The 17,057-nt window shown below is 57.4% G+C and overlaps 1 protein-coding gene across 12 annotated transcripts in view; it reads right to left on the bottom strand.

Annotated features, from left to right (window-relative positions):
• Nucleotides 1-17,057, bottom strand: part of CAMTA1 (calmodulin binding transcription activator 1) — a 731,766-nt gene that overhangs the window by 11,536 nt on the left and 703,173 nt on the right. For 5 of the 12 annotated variants that reach the window (XM_045858545.1, XM_045858549.1, XM_045858550.1 and 2 more), the window contains 10 exons: nt 15,153-15,349; nt 14,652-14,730; nt 14,094-14,409; nt 13,138-13,658; nt 8,658-8,845; nt 7,973-8,219; nt 7,076-7,147; nt 5,615-5,635; nt 3,824-4,017; nt 2,997-3,071 (listed from right to left, as the gene is read on the bottom strand). In XM_045858545.1, coding sequence (XP_045714501.1) covers nt 2,997-3,071; nt 3,824-4,017; nt 5,615-5,635; nt 7,076-7,147; nt 7,973-8,219; nt 8,658-8,845; nt 13,138-13,658; nt 14,094-14,409; nt 14,652-14,730; nt 15,153-15,349 — 1,910 coding nt within the window. Of the gene's footprint in view, nt 1-431; nt 463-2,996; nt 3,072-3,823; nt 4,018-5,614; nt 5,636-7,075; nt 7,148-7,972; nt 8,220-8,657; nt 8,846-13,137; nt 13,659-14,093; nt 14,410-14,651; nt 14,731-15,152; nt 15,350-17,057 lie in introns of all 12 variants that reach the window. The other 7 variants (XM_045858544.1, XM_045858553.1, XM_045858546.1 and 4 more) reach the window with 7 other exon arrangements.

Below are 17,057 nucleotides of genomic sequence, written 5' to 3'. Positions count from 1 at the left end.
AGAAAGAAAGAAAAAGCCAGTATCACCTAGCGAGCATTCTTGGCTTGGAAATTTGGACTCAGCAGATGAGAACATTTCGAGTGGCAACTGCCTCCTGTTTCCCTACGGTGCGGCCTTGCGGAGGCTGCCCGGCCCCCGCGGCCCGACCTCTGCACCGGGGGCTGCCCCGCCAAGCCCTCAGCATGCCCGGCGGCCTGGGCGGAAGGCCTCCCTTCACTCACTCATGCACTTGTCTGTCTGCTGCTTGTGCCTGGTTTCCGGTTGCGTACAGCGGCAGTGTTAGTAGTTAGGGTTAGTTTTACTTGTATCTCATTTCATTCACAATGGATGTGAAACTCACTGGCAAACCTGGCTGCAGCCCCATGCAAGCAAGCAAAAAGCAAAATACTGAAATGGAAGAGAGAAACTGGCTAGCAGGCAGCTACACTCACCCTTTTGTACAGCCTATGGTCCACCAGGGGGCTTCAGACAGTAAAACAACACCAAAGAGCTATTAGCATGTGAGGGTCACAACAGAGGTCTTATCAACAGCTGTATTTCAACCAGGAGGGGGTTAAAGCGGTCCTTCCGTGGAGGGGGCGGCGAGCGGGGTCGGGTGTGTGCCACGAGCTCGCAGGACACGCGCCAGCGTGTCTTTGCGTCTGAACAGGTGGGGTCGTGTGCATGACAGCAAATCCTTGGGATGGGACACCCCTTACCAGTCCCCGAAGCCACGGCCTGCCCACCTTGCTAAGAGGGGGCCGTGGGGGGTTCCCATTTTAAGGCGTCTAAGGGACAAGCCGCAGAGCAGCCTCTCTCACAGCAAACACCACTCAGTGACCCCGAACGGACACGACTCCGAGGGAGACCCTGAGCTCAGCCTCCCAGGACAGGTCCTCAGGGTCCCTCCGAGTGCCGCCTCCACTGGACACGCAGGAGTGGGGAGGGACCGCTGACCGCGGGCAGCCGGGGCACAAAGGCCACGGCAATCTGCCCGCACACTCTCCTGAAACCTGAGCCAGAAGAGGGCAAGTCGCACAAGGAGCGGACACGGTCACCTGACCCCAAACAGTGAGCAGAGAGTCCACGCCACCAATCGGACCTTCGCTCCACAACACACTCTCTCGTTGGCCCAGGGGGCTGTTCCGGCTGAAGGGTGAGTGCAGAGAAGGCGAGAGCTTCCTGAACCCCTCCCCTCCAGTCTCCTCGGAGCTGGGGACATGGAGACGGGTCTGAGCCCCTGAGGGGGGTGGCCCTTTGCCACTCACCCAATGGAGACCCAGGGCAGGCTTTGGCCAAAAAGGAAAAAAAAAAAAAAAAGAAAAGGGAATGCTCCTAACCACCAAGGTTGCATTTCCCATCCATGTTTTCAAAGCCTGAGGATGAGAGTAGAAGAGGACAATTGAACGTGTGGACCTCTTGGTTTGTTCAAAAAAGGCCTAAAGAAGAGAAAAGGGAAGGCGATTTTCTGGAAAACGGAAGTCTGTGGGGAAGGTGTGCGCAGCCTCAGCGCGCTGGGAGGGCCTTCCTGCTTTCACTTCTGGGGGCGGGGGGGGGGCGGCCTGCTCCACGCGGAGGCCTCACTCTGACGCCGGGTCAGAGGCGCGCCCGCCCAGCAGAGGCTGGCGCCGGCGAGGCGGGGACCTCACCTCATCGGGACGCAGCCACGGCCCGCCCTGGGATCAGCCTTTCCCGACAGGCCTCGCCGCTGCAGGGCACCCATACTGGCGCCGCATCGGGGAGCGAATCACGTGGACACCAAACTGGCTGCAGGGGCACAGCAGGGCGACGCCACCTTCTTCCGCGGCCTGCTGGCGCACAGCACCGACCCCACCCTACAGGTGCCCTTTCTGAAGCTTCACTGTTGCTAACGGGTGGCTCTGGCATGGTCCCCTCAGCCCTCACGGAGACGAATTCCTTCATTAATTCAAGTGACAGGACCAGGGGCCAGCCAGCCCCCGGGGACGTCCGAGTTAGCAAGCGGATCGTCTCAGCAGCAAGAACAACCGAAGTAAAGTGACACCTCGGGGGGTCAAAGTGGACCTGAACGCTGGACGCTGGGGCTCTGGCGACAGCTGGCCAGGACGGGACAAGAAGACGTTGAGGAGCCTGCGTGGAGGCTGGCCTCTGTGGACGGCACAGCCCCCGACGCACAGAACACCGGACCCGGGGGACAGTCGTCTAGACGCGGCCCTGCCGCCCTGCTCCTGACGCCAGGCTGCGTTCAACTACAGCAGACGCCCCGCCAGCCTCCCCCATCTAAGGGAAGGACCTCGCCTGCCCGAGAAAGCTCCGATTCCAGGAAACAGAGCGCCGCCCCTGGCTCCGCTGCACGGGAGGTGCCACGTGGCTGCGGAGCCCGCCGGCTCGGGAGCCCCCCGGCTTCTCACAGAAAAGCTGCCTCCGCCCTCCCGGCCCTGCACGGGCCCTCGCAGGGCTCCGCATCAGCCTCCCCGCGGCCTGGCTGCCGTCGCCAACTCCAGCGCCTGCGAGCGGCGACACGTCCAGCAGAGGGCAGCAGCTGCTCGGACGCGCGCACAGCAGGCAGGCCGCGGGGAAGGCGGGAGAGTCTCTGGCCGGTCCCGAGAAGAGGAAAGGTTCCTTTGCTGTGCGGACCACACAGCAGCTTGGGGCGGGCGGAGGGGGCGGGGGGGGGGGGGCTTCGGAGTGAAGAGCAGGTGCAACGGGGCTTGGAAGCAACAGGGTCAAGAGAATCGTGGAACGAACCACACGCTTGTCCGACTCCGCTGCCCTCACACCCGAGGTCAAACGGAAGGACACCGGCAGGGGTCTCCACTGTGAAGGGCTGTGATCGGCCACCAGGGTGCCGGTGGCAGCAACCTTACCCCTAGTTGAGGAGTGCTAATGCCCTGGTGTCACTCGGGAGGTGCACCCTGATCCTTCGCGGGGTGGGAGCTGGGGGGGTTACATGGGAGTTAATGCGCGGTTCGGAACGCGGGGTTGTTTCCTTAGCTGTGACGCACGCGTACGCCGTATGCAGATGAGGGTCGACGTACCTGTGACGACAGCGTCGTAGAAACCTCATTATTTTTCGAGCAGCTTGATCCTGCTTTTTGGTTAGCAAACTGCTCCTGAAAAGAAGCCAGAAGACTAATTATTGGCACAAGAAGGGTGCCGTAGAGCTTAATATGCAGAAGTTAGCGAGTCGGCGGGGATGCGGGACTTTCCGTTGACCAGCACGTGCAGCCCAGCCAACAGCAGGGGCGTCTGCTGATTCCGGGGCTGAGTCGGCAGTGGGGCTGGGGGGGGGGGGGGGCGGAGAAGGCGGGGTGGAGGTGCACCGCCCCTGCTCGAAGGGAGACCATGCAGACCCCGAAAGTCGGATGTCACGGAACTGCTCTTGCCCCACTTGTGACGTGCCCGCTTTGCTGAGAAAGGCGTTCTGGCCTCCCGCAGGCTTTCTTAGTTTGCAAGCTGACCCGCCTGACTTCGACACTCTTCAGGCTACTATGTTCTCAGCTTCTTTTCTCAATGTGTTTTATCGCGCTAAACATTTTTTTGGTGCACTCCCTCCCTCAAATGGGACAGCTGAACTGCACTCGCCCAGGGCCTTCCGTGGAGCACCAATGCAGTTAGGAGGGTGCAGAGACCCGGGTCCTGCCCAATTCTGACACGGGCTGAACTTGGGCAGGGACATCAAAACAACTGGGTGGGAGGTAAAGCGAGAATGAGCTACATGATGAAAGCGGATGAGCCACACCGGCGTAGCCACAGGAACCCACAGCCCCCGAAGGGGTCCGGAAGGAAGGCCCTGACGTCAGCGCCGGGCGGCCTTCCCGGCGAGCCCCGGGCGCTCTCGGGCGCAGGACGCCGCCTCACCCACCTGAGCTTCTGCTGGACGATGACCGCCGTCCGGCGAGCCTGCCGCCGCTTGCCGCACTTCTTATAACTGCGGTAGTACTTCTGGATGAGCACGGCGGCGCGCCGGCTCTGCTGGAACTTCTTCTGTTCGTAGTAACTCCGGAATTTGCTCTGGATGAGTATGGCGGCCTGGGTCATCTTTTTGTAAAGTGCATACTGCAGGGGAGACAAGAGGATGCACAAGAGTAACACAGGAGCCGCCCGCGGCAGGGCCTGCGAGCTTCTGGGGACCGCCCCTTTATTCCCGCAGCCTCGGCTTAGGGTTACTCACCAAAGAGGCCAACTAGGAATCTTTTCACCTACCTTTCCAAATGCAAAGTATTACTTTAAGGGTCACCGTTAGACTATGTGTTGCTTTTCACGTGTTTCCCCTCCCCCTCGAAACATCAAAATATATTGTCCTTCTTGAAAATAATTATTTAAAAAGATTTATTTATTAATTTTTAGAGAGAAAAGGAGGAAGAGAGGGAGAGAAACATCGATGTGAGAGAGAGATACATGGAGTGGTTGCTGCTCATACACCCCCAACTGGGGACCTGGCCTGCAACCGTGGCATGTGCCCTGACTGGGAATAGAACTGGTGACCTTTCAGTTTGCAGGTCAGCACTGAATCCACTGAGCCACACCAACCAGGGAGAAAAAAAGTTTTCAATATTAATCCACTTAAGACACGTAGGAATCTTAAAAACATTTAGAGAAAATAAAATTGGAAATGTTTGATATTTGCTCTCCAATTTTGAAACCTTTTCCATTAACCCGTTATGCCTCCTAGTTCCCACCACGCACGTGTACACAGCAGTCAGCACCTGATTCCTATTGTCCCATGAACAGACTTCTGAGTTACAAAGTCCCAATTACAAGGCTTATCATGAAACGCTGACACCTTTAAGCCATTTTAATTTAACCTGCAAAAGGTTAACACTCCTGGGACCCACACAGCGGGGCGGGCAGGAGGCACAGAACCAGGACGCTGCCGCAGGCCCAGGGCAGCTCCGGGGCCGGGACCGCGGCCCTCTGCCCGCCTGCGCGGGCTCTCGAGTGAGGGATGAAGGCATGGGAGAATGAGTCTCTTCCACTTCAGTCTCTGGGGACTGAAAACACAGCTCTGTCCATGTTTAAAAAAAAGCTCTGAGTCGCCCAGGAAACAGAATTTGACTCAGGGGACAAGGAGGCCCTCTGCTTACAAGGGGGCAACTTACCGGCGGAGGGAGGGACACTGCTGAGGACACCCCTGCGCCTACGCCTGTCTCTGCATGTATGAGGTGGAATGAGGGACGGGCAGTGACGTCTCCGAGCGTGCAGGCCCCGGGGCCCTTTGGCCAGAGCCCCTTGGTCTTATCTGACCTGCTTTACACTAATGTTCATCTGTCCCGAAGTCTTTTAAAAAAGACAGGGACGCTGTACCCTGCAGAGCTGCTGTGGTTTGCGGCAACGCGCATTCGGAGCTCGCTGGGCCGCAGGGAAGCACGCTGGGCAAAAGGCTCGTTTAGGGAGTGGCTCCCTGGGCTCAGGGGGCGTGGTCTGGGCGGAGTCTTTTTAGATTGACATTGGCCGAGAAAGCGTCCAATTATTGTTTCTGTCAAAATGCACTCCAACTGAATAACCACGCGTTCCCCAGGGGACAGATCCCTGCGCTCGGGCGGCCTGGCCAGGGGGTGTGCCTGGCGCCCCGAGGGCTGCCTCGGAGCTGGGGATGGTGCAGAGTTTGTGACTCGGGCGAGATGAGCTGTGGGAGGGCTGGGCGTGGCATTACCTTCAAGGCTATCCATGTCAGCTTGGGGGAGAAACAGAGAATACAAGGTTAAGGTTAGATTGCTCGGTAGAACGCACTTAGAAAACCAGAACTGATAAAACTCCCACCACCACCAAGAAAAAAAAGGCAACCTGGCTGTAGGAATGCATTCCACCTTCCGAAGTATTTGTCTTATATCGGTATTTAAAAAAAAAAAAAAAAAGTGCCTTCCATCTTATTGGCTGTAGACAACACTTCTCTGGTGGGAGATTGAAAGGAAAACCAAACTCGTATTTTGGGATAGATACCTGTTGTGATCACGGACTTGAAACTCCGGTTCTGGGCCTCACGGGTGCTACCGTGAAGCCCGCCCACCGAAGGGAAGCCAGCGCGGAGCTGCGCCCCGCCTCGGGGCCGCAGGAGCCATGGTGTCAGCGTTTACACAATAAACCTTCGTTTTCTGGGATCATGAACTCGACTGGCTGAGAGCCCAAGGCGTCCCCCGACCCCCACCCCACCCACGAAGAGGGCGTAGTCCCCGAGAGGATGGCAACGCCTACCAGAAACCCAAGCCCTAGATCGTAGCAAGAGGACACAGCCCCGCATTTTCACGTGGCTTTTGTACGTCTTGGTGTTCAGCAACCCTCAAACACAACTGTGAAACCTAAAGCACAGCCTAGCAAAAGGTTCCCGAGCCTACTGATGGGACTGAGCTTTATCTCGTGAGCCATTCAAAACTCAATTAGGCGTGTTTTTTTATATTTTCTAACCACCTAGGTTGTTAGAAAGATCTACTGTTTCCTTAATTTCTCTGAGCCTCAGCTTCTCTGTCGGAAAAACGGAAATAAAACTTTACTTTTAGTAACGGTCAGGAGTGAGTGAGAGGCTGGGCCTGGGAGACCTGGTGCCCAGGAGGTGCTCCGTGGGCCGCGGCCCCTTTCCCTCTGATGGTGGTCCGGGGACCCCACAGGCCGTTCCGGAGACAGTCACGGTTCCGCACCCCTTAACCGCGCAAGGCGAAAGCGCTGTAAGAGTCTCAGAGACTTTTGTCATTCTCCACCCTAACGTGGGTAAGGGGCTGAAATGGAAAGTGTCTACAGCTGAGACGGCTGCCCCGCGACCGAAGGTCTGAGAGGGCGGCCGGCTCTGCCTCCCCAGTCGCCGCAGGGACCCCTGCGGCTCCTCCATCACCGCGGGGTTTGCAGGTGGAACTGGGGGACATGGACCCTCACAGACCAGCAATGAGGGGCCACAAACGGGAACAAAACCCATTTTGTGGCATCAGTTTAGCTGCAGACGGCTTTTTTTCCTACCCCGTCCCCAGCCCCGGAACAGTTTGCTCTTGTTCTGACGAGGCCACTGGAAGGCCGCCCTCGGAAGGGCGCTGGACAGGCTGCCCTGGGCCAGCCGCGCACTCCCACCCTCTGGGGCCTGTGCGGTTGGCGCGGCGCTCGTCCCGCCGCAACCCCGACCTTGGCTCACCTGCTTGTATTTCCTGTAACAACGCTGGATGACGGCGGCAGCCACTTCCTGCTGTTCTCTCAAGGGTCGGCCCTGAAGGGTCAAGTCAGGGGAAAAAAACCCACGATTTAGTGTATGAAATGTCAACTTTCCTATGACGTAAAGAGAATTATCATCCATTTAATTGGCTTCCTCCGTGCTGAGACCCCAGGTTTACCAAAACACAGTGCTAACTGCAAGTATAAACTTAAAAAAAGGAACGTACAGAACAAATCTCCAACTGCTCTTGCTTCCAGCCAGAACCACCGTGTCCGGATGTTCGGCGACCTCACAAAGGAAACCCACTCCCAAGGCGTTTAACCGAGCGGGTGCGGCACGACTGGGCCGGACCCTGCCGGGCCTCCTCTGTGCGCTGACACAGCCGTCCTCTGCACTCGCACCCGCGAGTGATGCCTCTCACGCGGTCTCGGGGCGGCGGGTTCCGGACAGTCGGCCGGAGGCTGTGGACCCTCTCCTGCTAAGTGTGCACGTACAGGAGCTTTGCCCTACACTGTCAGGGGGTCCTGGGCTGCCTGAGGTCAGGTCCCAGGCCTGCAGCCACAACCCCCCGCTTTAGGCCACAGATGCCTAGTGGCGGAGGCGGCGACGGGCTGTATAGTAACGCGATGATAGGTGTCCGTTTTCATGACCCACAGTAAGTGAGACGACAACGGCCACCACACTCTAGTCGGCTTCATTTTACTAAAGCTTCTCAAAATTACCAGTAACTTCAGGTGGCATGATTAGTAATTCAAACGAGAATCCTGCAAACTCAGAGGGATGAAGGAAATGGCCCGCGTGTTCGCGGGAAGGTTTCCGACTTCCCCCGACCCCTGCGGCCCCCAGGGCGTCGCGGCGCCAGGCCCGGACCCAACGCACCTTGTACTTCCGGAAGGCTGTCTGGACTAGCCGGGCGGCCTCATAGAGTTCCCGCTGCTCGTGGTCGGACAGAGTCAGCTGAGCGAACTCGTTCTCCACCTTCTCGCTGGTGGACGCGCTCAGGAACTCCGACCAGTCCGCTGCGGAGGGAAGGCTGGGCCTCTCGAAAGCCATTTCGCTGCCTGGGGAGCCTCCGGGGCTCAGGCTGGTGTTGGAAGAGGGGGTCAGAGGCTCGCCATACGCACTTCTGCAACAGGGGGAGACACAGGGGAGACACTGGTGATGGACGGCGTGGCGCAGCCCACGCCGGTCTGAGAGGAGGACGTGCCCCGAGCCTCGGCGGGCCACTGGGAACGCACCTTCACTCGGCTGCTACTCGCACCCCGACTCGAACTGTCCCCCGATCAGCAAGTTCACACCTGACACCCGGGGCGAGTCCCACACCGTGCGCCACACTAAACCCACCGAGCAGCTGCCGCGCCCCTAGGGAGCCCCTGGGGAGAGCAGGATGGTGTCGGCCGCCCCGCTCTGTGCTGTGGGGAGGTGCGGGCGTGAGCGGGGCCTTGAAACAGAACATGCCCCAGCGCTCTCCCCCGGCCCCAGTGGGCTCTCCCGCTACACGGCGTCCCCACACCCTCTCTGTCTGCCAGGGAAGCCCGGGACCTTCTCCTGGGGGGCGCCTCACCTGAGCTGCGCGGCACCTGGCAGGTGGTCGACATCCGCCAGGTAACTGGCCAGCCAGCTCATCGTGCTGCTGATGGTGGTGGTCTCCGTCCTTTCCAGAGCCGAGGGCTCCATGGGCACAAAGTTCTCCTGCTTGATCCGGTCAGGGGTGGCCTCGATGATGTGTTCTGCCAGGGTCATCATGTTCACCTGGGGCCCGGGGCGCACAGAACACGCAGGTGAGAACGGGGCCTGGGGCGTTCCCCAGGCGGGCCACCCACCCCGCCCGCATGGAGAGGACTAAGGGATGGGGGCTGCACCGCAGGCCGATTCACTCCAGTGTCACCGTGAGGCTCACACCACTCGCCCGAGCGGGCCGAGACCCGGTCACATCTCCGAGTCACACTCCAGACCAAACCTTTACTCAAGTCTCGGAGCTGTGCTGGCTGGTGCCCACCCTGTCCTCTCAGCGAGGGTCAACCACTCAGTGACAACGTGACTCAGGGTGACTGGGCAGGTGTCCAGCAAGTTGTCACATGCACGGGGTGACAGCAGCAGTTACCTAACCAACATCCACCCCCACTTTGCCTGGAGAACCCCAGTTCTGCAGAGAGCAGCAATGACAAACCCCAGGGGACAGCCCGGGGAATGATGAGCCAGTAACTCTGACACCCTTCTCAACGTCCCGCCTCCCGTGCACCTGGGGAGGGGACGGGACCCACTCTGGGCAACGAGACTCTACAGGAAAACAAATGACCTTTAAAAATTAAACCACTGTAGTTAGGTTGCTGATACTTGCACCCAAAATACATCCCTAACAGAGACCTCAGGCACCCCCAAGACCGCTCTGGAGAGAGACATCCGCTGTCAGAGTCAGACGCGGCCGGCTCTAAAAACGTCCTTGCGTGTGTCTTGAGAATGGGAAGTGAAACTCAGCAGCTGGAGTGTCTACGTGAATTGAAAATGTTCTGAGAGGAACGATACGAAGGTGACAGACAATGTGCTCATCTTACGACATGAAGGAACCTCAAAAAACATTCTGCTAAGTGAAAAACGCCAGACTCAGAAGACTACATATTTTATGATTCCATTTATACAACATTTCTAGAAAACGCCAAACTCTGGGGAGAGAAACCAGACCGGGGGGCTGCCTGGGGCCGAAACGGAGCGGAGACCGGAGGCGGGGGGCACCGGGGACTCTGGGGGCGAAGGAAGCGTTCTCAGCGGGGCTCTGGCGGCGGCGCACGGCTGCGCCCGCTGGCCAGACGCGCCACACGGAACACGGAAAGTGGATGGGAGTTACGGGAACTTGTATCTCCACGGAGTTGTTAAAACACTTGTCTTGGTAAGTTTCTAAATTTTCAACACAGAGCCAGAATTACTTCTGTAATGGGAATAAAAATGAAGACATTTAGGGGAAACTTGCGCGGCTTCTCTTTCCCTTTGATGCGGGCTCTCTCGATTTGAAACTCAGACAGGAAGAAGCAGGCCCTGCCTTGACGTTTGTCCCCAGGGAGGCGCCCAGATATTTTACAAAAAGCCAGGAGGACTTGCCGGAGACCGAGGCACCCGGAGACTCTCTCTGGCCACACCCAGCCCCCCACTTTGTGCGCTCGTTCCAGCGTGAGCACCCCTCGCTGCTGCAGGCGCGACACTCCCTGCCAAGTGGCTGACTTTTCATCGTGGGGGCAGCCAAGGGGCAGCGAAATGTAAATGACTTCCAACCGAGTCTGAACAGTCGGGTCTGGAAAAAGATCGTGCGGTCCGCCTCTCTTTCTCGGACTGGGGTCAGAGGAGATAGAGAGAGCCTTCCGGCGGGCAGCCTGGGGTTTTTATTTAAGTTCTCTCTCTGCCTTCGTGCACGAGCAGCACTCACACATGTGTCTTCAGTGTCTAAAAAGAGCAGTTACGTAGTTATTTGCTATGGGTATTGATGGCCTGTACCTGCGTAACTGGACGTCACCTACTAAGTCTATATTACGCACGTACAGTGCGTCAGGTCTCCCAGTCGGGCTGTTCGATGCTCCACGCCACGGTCGCGTCCACGCCGTCGGACACACGCCGAGACGGCTGCGTGTCAGCCTCACACCGCGATGACGGGGAAGGCCCCACATTCTTCGTGCTCGCTCGTTTTTGCTTTAACGTTTAGAAGCTGTGTTGTGCACGGCTGTCCTCTCTTCTTGGTAAATCTCACACACACACACTTTTCTCTTGAATTCTGCTTCTTGTCTTTTCACACATATTTGTCTGTGGTGTCTTCTCTCATCACTCCGTGTCCTCGTTTCATTTCGTTTCAGCGGTGTCGTATGGTGTCTTTTCACCCTGCCCGAGAATCTTGTAATAGAATTACCAGTTACCATAGTGTTTAAAAATATCCCTACAATCACGTGTTTTCTGTTTATTATTTCCATTGTTGCTGTTCACTTTCCCATTCCTGGGATTTTCCCAAGTGCAGCAAATGTTTTCCCTCCGTCAGCGACACCGCAGGTGTGTAGCTGGTGTCCACGCCACCCGTGACCCTGACGTTTCTGACGAGCCCGTCTCAGCCCCCACCGCTGTCGCGAGGGCCGCAGAAATCCGCCAGCTCCTGACCGCAAGGGCTGCTTTAATGCATCTTTACCTTCTTCACTTCCCTCACCTCCTAGTTTTGTGAAAACAAATTAGAATTTTAGCTCTAGGTTATCTTGAGACATGATTCCCCTTCTGGGCAAAGAGCCCTCTTAATGACTGCCTCACGCGCAACCACACCATTGATCGTCACGCAGATGGTCGGTTTTGCTGGTTGGACTGCTCGCTCCTTCGTGAACTCTGGCTTGCCGTGTCCGGAACTGTTCCATCATTTCCAATTCTTACTTTTCCACTAGCTAATGTGCTTCTTTAGAGACTGCTGCTTTATCCACAGACAAAGGACTTAATTTAGCAAAATATTAGTAGTCTCTCAAGGTTCATGTAAAATCCAAAGTGGATTTTTAAAGGTTATTTTCCCTTCCCCGCATCCACTCTGTTTCAGCGAATGCCAGCAGCTATGAAATAAACTTAGAAATTCAGTTCCTGGGTCACCCCCGCTGCATTTCAAGTGCATGGCAGCCTCCCTGTTGGGCAGTGAGATAAATAAAACATTCCCATCACTGCGGAAAGTTCTAGAGGCTCAACTCAATCCCCCTCTTTGGAGCTACTGATTTTCATAGTCTGCTGATTTACTATTACATATTTAGAAACATTATTTTAGATGGCTTAATAGTGGTAAATGATATGAGCTCCACCAGGAACTGGCAAATCATGGCACCAATCCACCTACTGCTACCTGTTTGTATAAATAAAGTTTTATTGGCACACAGCCATACTCCTTGGTTTAACATGGCGGAAGGCTGCTTTTGTGCTGTGAAGGCAGATTGAATAGTCACGCAGTCTGTATGGCCCACAAAGCTTAAAATATTTACTGCTTGGGCCTTCACAGACAAAAATCGCCAACCCTTGTCTAAAACAGGACTTCATTTCCCTGGCGGGCCTCCCCACAGCAGCAGGGGTAGGCAGATCCGAGGTGGAGCCCCACCCACCCACAAGGAACGGGAGGGCGCTGGCCAGGTGCAGGTGCTCACCTGTGCTCACCTGAGCTCACCAGGCGGCCGGCGGGATGCAATGCTCACGCAGGGGCTGCCTGGCAACAGCCCTCTGCCGATGGGCGCTGGCCGGGCGTGAGACCAACGGGCCCCCTCTCACCACGCCGGGTCTATAGGCGTGGGGGCCCTACTAAATTTCTCGTGGGAGCCTTTTCCTCTCACATTTGTTTGGGTTACGTCACCGGGAAGGTGGAAAGGGAGAGAGTCACACATGTGTCCTTGGGTTGCTCATTTGGTTCCCCTGTCAGTGTATTTTCATGAACGGACTGTGTTTGCTGAGTAGCCTGACCTCAAGTTCACTTCGGTATGTATTTTCTTCACCTGTAACAAGTTTAATGCCCTAAAGGATTCTGGATTTTCCAGATCTACTATGAGGTCACCCCATTACCGGCTGCAGGGACATTTCACTGCATGTCCTAAGAGCCTCACACTACACATGCCCTTTATGCGAGACGGTGGCCGTGCCGATCGCACCACTGAGATCGCTGAAATGCCCCCCACGGGCCTCCTGTTCCAGCTACGACCAGGCCACACCTCTGTTATAACTAATACACGAAACAGTGAAATCCGTCACCCTGGGGGGGGGGGAGGGAGGAGGGGCGCAGGGGAGCTCTGGGGGGCTGCTGCAAGCTGGTAGGCTCCACTGAGACCCAGGTAGGCTCCACTGAGACCCGGGCGCCGGGGTCCAGACCCTGTCCATAGTGCTGCCTCACGCAGTGAGCATGTGGCCCAAGTGAGGAGGTGACTCTCACACTGTCCATCAGATCGGCCTGCTAACCCTTCGCTGGTGAGGACACCACGTGACCTCTGGGAGTGGACCACAGGGATGGCGGGAGCGATGCCCCGCGGCAGCCTTGGCCGGCTTACCTTGCGCGCGCTCACCTGTATGTCATCCATGGGCTGGGAGCAGTCCTCGCTCTCCGCACTGTCCCGGTAGGGCCCCAGCTCTGCGGTCACCTCCCTGTGAGCCATCATCAGGACACTCACGGGCTCCCGTGGACGCACCTGTGCAGGTGCTGCCTCCTTTCCTACACTGGTCCCCTTCGGGTCTCCCGTCACCTGTGCTGTAGACACACCAACGTAAAGACCTTGGGGGCGCCACTTGACCACGGGCTGAGGTCCAGAGGCTCGGAGTCCGGCAGCGCCCGGAGCGGGAGGGGACAGTCCCCGGCTGCCGTCCCTCACTCCTTCACTGGGGCTGATTGTCTCGGGGGCGGACTGCTTAGAACTAGGGCTCTGCTTCCTGCTACGGGGCTGTTCCAGGCTCAGTGCAGTGGACAGCAGCTTCTCCTGCCTCGCCTGGAAGTACTCGGGGTTCAATTTATGCTTTTTGGGAGCTGGATAATCTTTGTGGCTCTCACTGCTGTAGTAATTAGAGGGTTCAGACCGAGGTCTTCTCAGCTCTGAAAAGCACAGTAGAAAGGATAGTCAGGACAGGTGGCAAAGGCAGGGACCCTACAGAGTTAACACGTTCCCTAAGCCTGAGAGACACAAAGTGCGAAGCCGGAACTCAAGACATGTATGTCCCTGGCATTTAAATATTCCCCAGAGGCACAGACTGTATTCAGATAATCCTCCTCCGTAATTTGTATTTGTTTCTTGTACGGACGCAGATTTTTTTTTTTTTTGCTACTTTCTGCATCTGGGGGCGCGGGTGGCAGGGGTGGCAGGGGAGAAGCACTAGGCACTCTTCCCAGTGAAAGGAAGATCAGAAACATAAAAACCCCCAAGCCCATACATAACACATGTGAGTATCCCACGGATTTTTCTGAGGGTCGGTGCGTGGCAGCAGCTGGGGAACCTGTCAAGTGTGAAACGTAACAATTCTGAATTCTTACCTGGATTGGTGCTTGCAATCACGGTGACTCCTTTGGGTATTTCCGGAGAGGCGATGGCTTCGCTGTGCCACTGGGTCATCCAGCTGTCCGTGCTGGGCTCTTCGCTTGGAGGACAGTGGACTCGGTGGGTCTGTCCCAGCTGAGCCTGCTCATCCCTCTGCAGGTGCTCCAGACACTCTGCCAACTTCACGTGACCCCTTGACCTGGCGATTCCCAAAGGCAGCCTCCCGAGGGAGTCGGGGATGGAGATGGCCCGGCGGTCCCACTTGTACAGCACGACCGCGGCTTCCAGGTGCCCCAGGGCGCACGCCCACATCTAAAGCACAAGCAGACAGAGCCGCCTTCTCACTGCGAGTTCGAGACTTATTTTCCTTTGTCAGAGCTGCCAGCAGAAGACAGAAGAGTCCTTGCTGGCGACCTCAAGGGGATCACGGAACATCGATGTTACGAGGGGCTGTGACGCAGGTGCCGGGGCAGCGAGGCCTGACCAGGACAGCCGGCGGGCGTCGCGCCCCAGCCTGGGGAAATGGTCCGGGGCTCAGCGAGCACACTGCTTACCAGAGGGGTGCAGGAGAAGTGGTCCACGTTCAAGGGGTCGACTTCCAGCTCCAGGTCGATGCTGTCCGCGTGCTTCGTGCTGCAAGGGAGAGCGCCAGCGGTCACTGCCCCGGCCCCCGCGTGAACGGGAGACACCAGACGGGCTACGTAACCCCGCAGAGGTGAGACCACGCCGAGCATCTAGCAGCCCCGTTGGGAAGAAACAGACTCCAAATCTCACAGGATGGCGTGGACTCTCCGTGTTGCCGGGAGCCCGGGGGGAAACACGCTGCGGCAGCATCTCGCTCAGTGTTTCCTGGGCAGTCCACAAGACGCCCTTGGAGACCGTCCTCAGAGAAAGCCCCGCGCTCCCAGGCTGGAGCGTGCCGAGTGGCCGGGCTGCTGCCCACTAATGAAACGCCCACGGGAAGCCCGTGGGTATTACGAGGAAGCTCACTTGCGTTGAAGAGTGAGCACGCCCGCTGCCCGCCGGCCCGCCCGCCCGGTGTGCCCCAGCCTCACCGCCACTTGATGAGGGTCTGGATGAGGGTGGCGTAGCCCTGGGCCGCCGCCAGGTGCAGCAGGGTCATGCCGCGGAACGTCTTCGAGTGGATCAGGTGCTTGGACTTGGCCCAGCAGGCCCGGCTCATCATCTTCTCGCACACGACCACCACCCGGCTCTCGAAGCAGCTCCCCAGCGCCCCGGGGCCCGACGCGCACTGCAACGGAAAAGCGCAGGCGGGGTCAGGGGTCAGGGCCCTGGCCCTCGCCCGGTCGGCGTTCTGGTGTAGGGAGGACAAAGGCTTTGCGGTCAGCGGCTCGGGAGACACGATAGTGAAAACGAAGGGACACTGTGAAGCAGGAGAGAATGCGCTACTGCAGCTCCGCGGCAGGTGTCAGCAGTCGTGGGGCAAGGAACCTCCCACAGCTCCGAGAACACTCGGGTCTACCTTTCACCGCTGACGCCCGGTAATGAACCTCACGCCGACCTTCTCGGGGCAAGAGTGCACGGGGGAGAGTGACCGTGGCCCGGGCCTCCCCGTTGGAGTACATGTTGCGGCGGTGAACCGCTGTGACAGAGCCGGGCTGCAACAGAGCCCGGCCGGGCCACCTCCCTGGCGCTTCCCCCTCCGACACCTGGGCCCCTGCCTCCCCCGCTCCTTCTGCAGGACACTCGTGTCACTGACATGGGGACGCGTCCCCTTAGGAGACACTGGAAAATATCCAGTGAGACATCTGGGGCAACGCTGACGCACCCTGAGGGCATCCTGCTACGTGAGATGAGGAACAGAAAGACAAATACCGTGATGTCACTTCTATGAGAAGTCTAAAGAGCAAAACCCAAAAACGAACAAACAAACAAAACCCCGGGCTCATCATCGACACAGAGGAGAGACTGGAGGTTGGCGGAGGCGGAGCTGCGGGGTGGGCAAAGTGGGTGAGGGGTCAAGGGCGCAAACTCCCAGGTACAAACTAAAAGCGCCCAGGGGACGTGCTGCGCGGTGTGGCGGTGCAGCTGACACCACAGCATGCGTCTGAGCGTGGCTGAGGGCAGATCTTCGAGGTCCTCACGGGAGGGAGACACCCGCATGCGTGTGTGAGGCCGGGCGGACGAGGCCTGTGGCGGCTGCTTCCGACTGCCCCCAGATCCTGGGGCACTGCGCTGCACCCCTGACCTGACGCAGCGTTAGGTGTCTACAACATCTCATCTACATTTTAAAACCTAATACCAATTCGGTCCGTTACACAAAGTGAAAAGGGTACTAGGGGAAGCATTCAATAAGATCTTAAAATGTAAGGGTTTTTTTTTTTTTATAGTAACAGAGGAACACAGGAAAGACAAATTCACTAATTCTAACCACGTGGCTTTCTTCCCTTGGCTCAGTTTTAAGGGAAGAAAAATAAAGTCAGAGTAACCTCTCCAGCTTATCTGAGTCTCTGTGGTAGCAATTTTATGTGTAACTCTCCTCCCAAATGAATGGCATTTCTAACAGTATTTTTCCAGTAAACCCCATAAAGTTCAGCTGCTAGAGAAATACTGTTGCTCCTCATTGTTTCTTTTTCTTTCTTTATTTATTTTTAGAGAGGGAAGGGAGGGGGAGAGAGAGAGAGAGAGAAACATCAATGTGCGGTTGCTGGGGGCCGTGGCCTGCAACCCAGGCATGTGCCCTGGCTGGGAATCGAACGTGGGACACTTTGGTTCACAGCCCGTGCTCAATCCACTGAGCTACGCCAGCCAGGGCTGTTTCTTATTTTTAAACCTGGGAAAAAATGCCTGAAAAATAAAACGGCAGATGATGAACACACTGCCGCCCCCCTCCCCCGGGCACCGCTGCCGGGACACCTGTACAAGCACAGCTGGGCAGCCCCCCCGCAGCGGAAGGACTGGGCCCCAGGGTCGGGGCTGAGCCGCTCCATGCACACCGG

The sequence above is a fragment of the Phyllostomus hastatus genome, unplaced genomic scaffold, assembly GCF_019186645.2.
Source record: "Phyllostomus hastatus isolate PE091 unplaced genomic scaffold, TTU_PhHast_1.1 phas_scaffold_182, whole genome shotgun sequence".
Classification (NCBI taxonomy): domain Eukaryota; kingdom Metazoa; phylum Chordata; class Mammalia; order Chiroptera; family Phyllostomidae; genus Phyllostomus; species Phyllostomus hastatus.
This window is presented reverse-complemented; position numbering and strand designations above follow the sequence as displayed.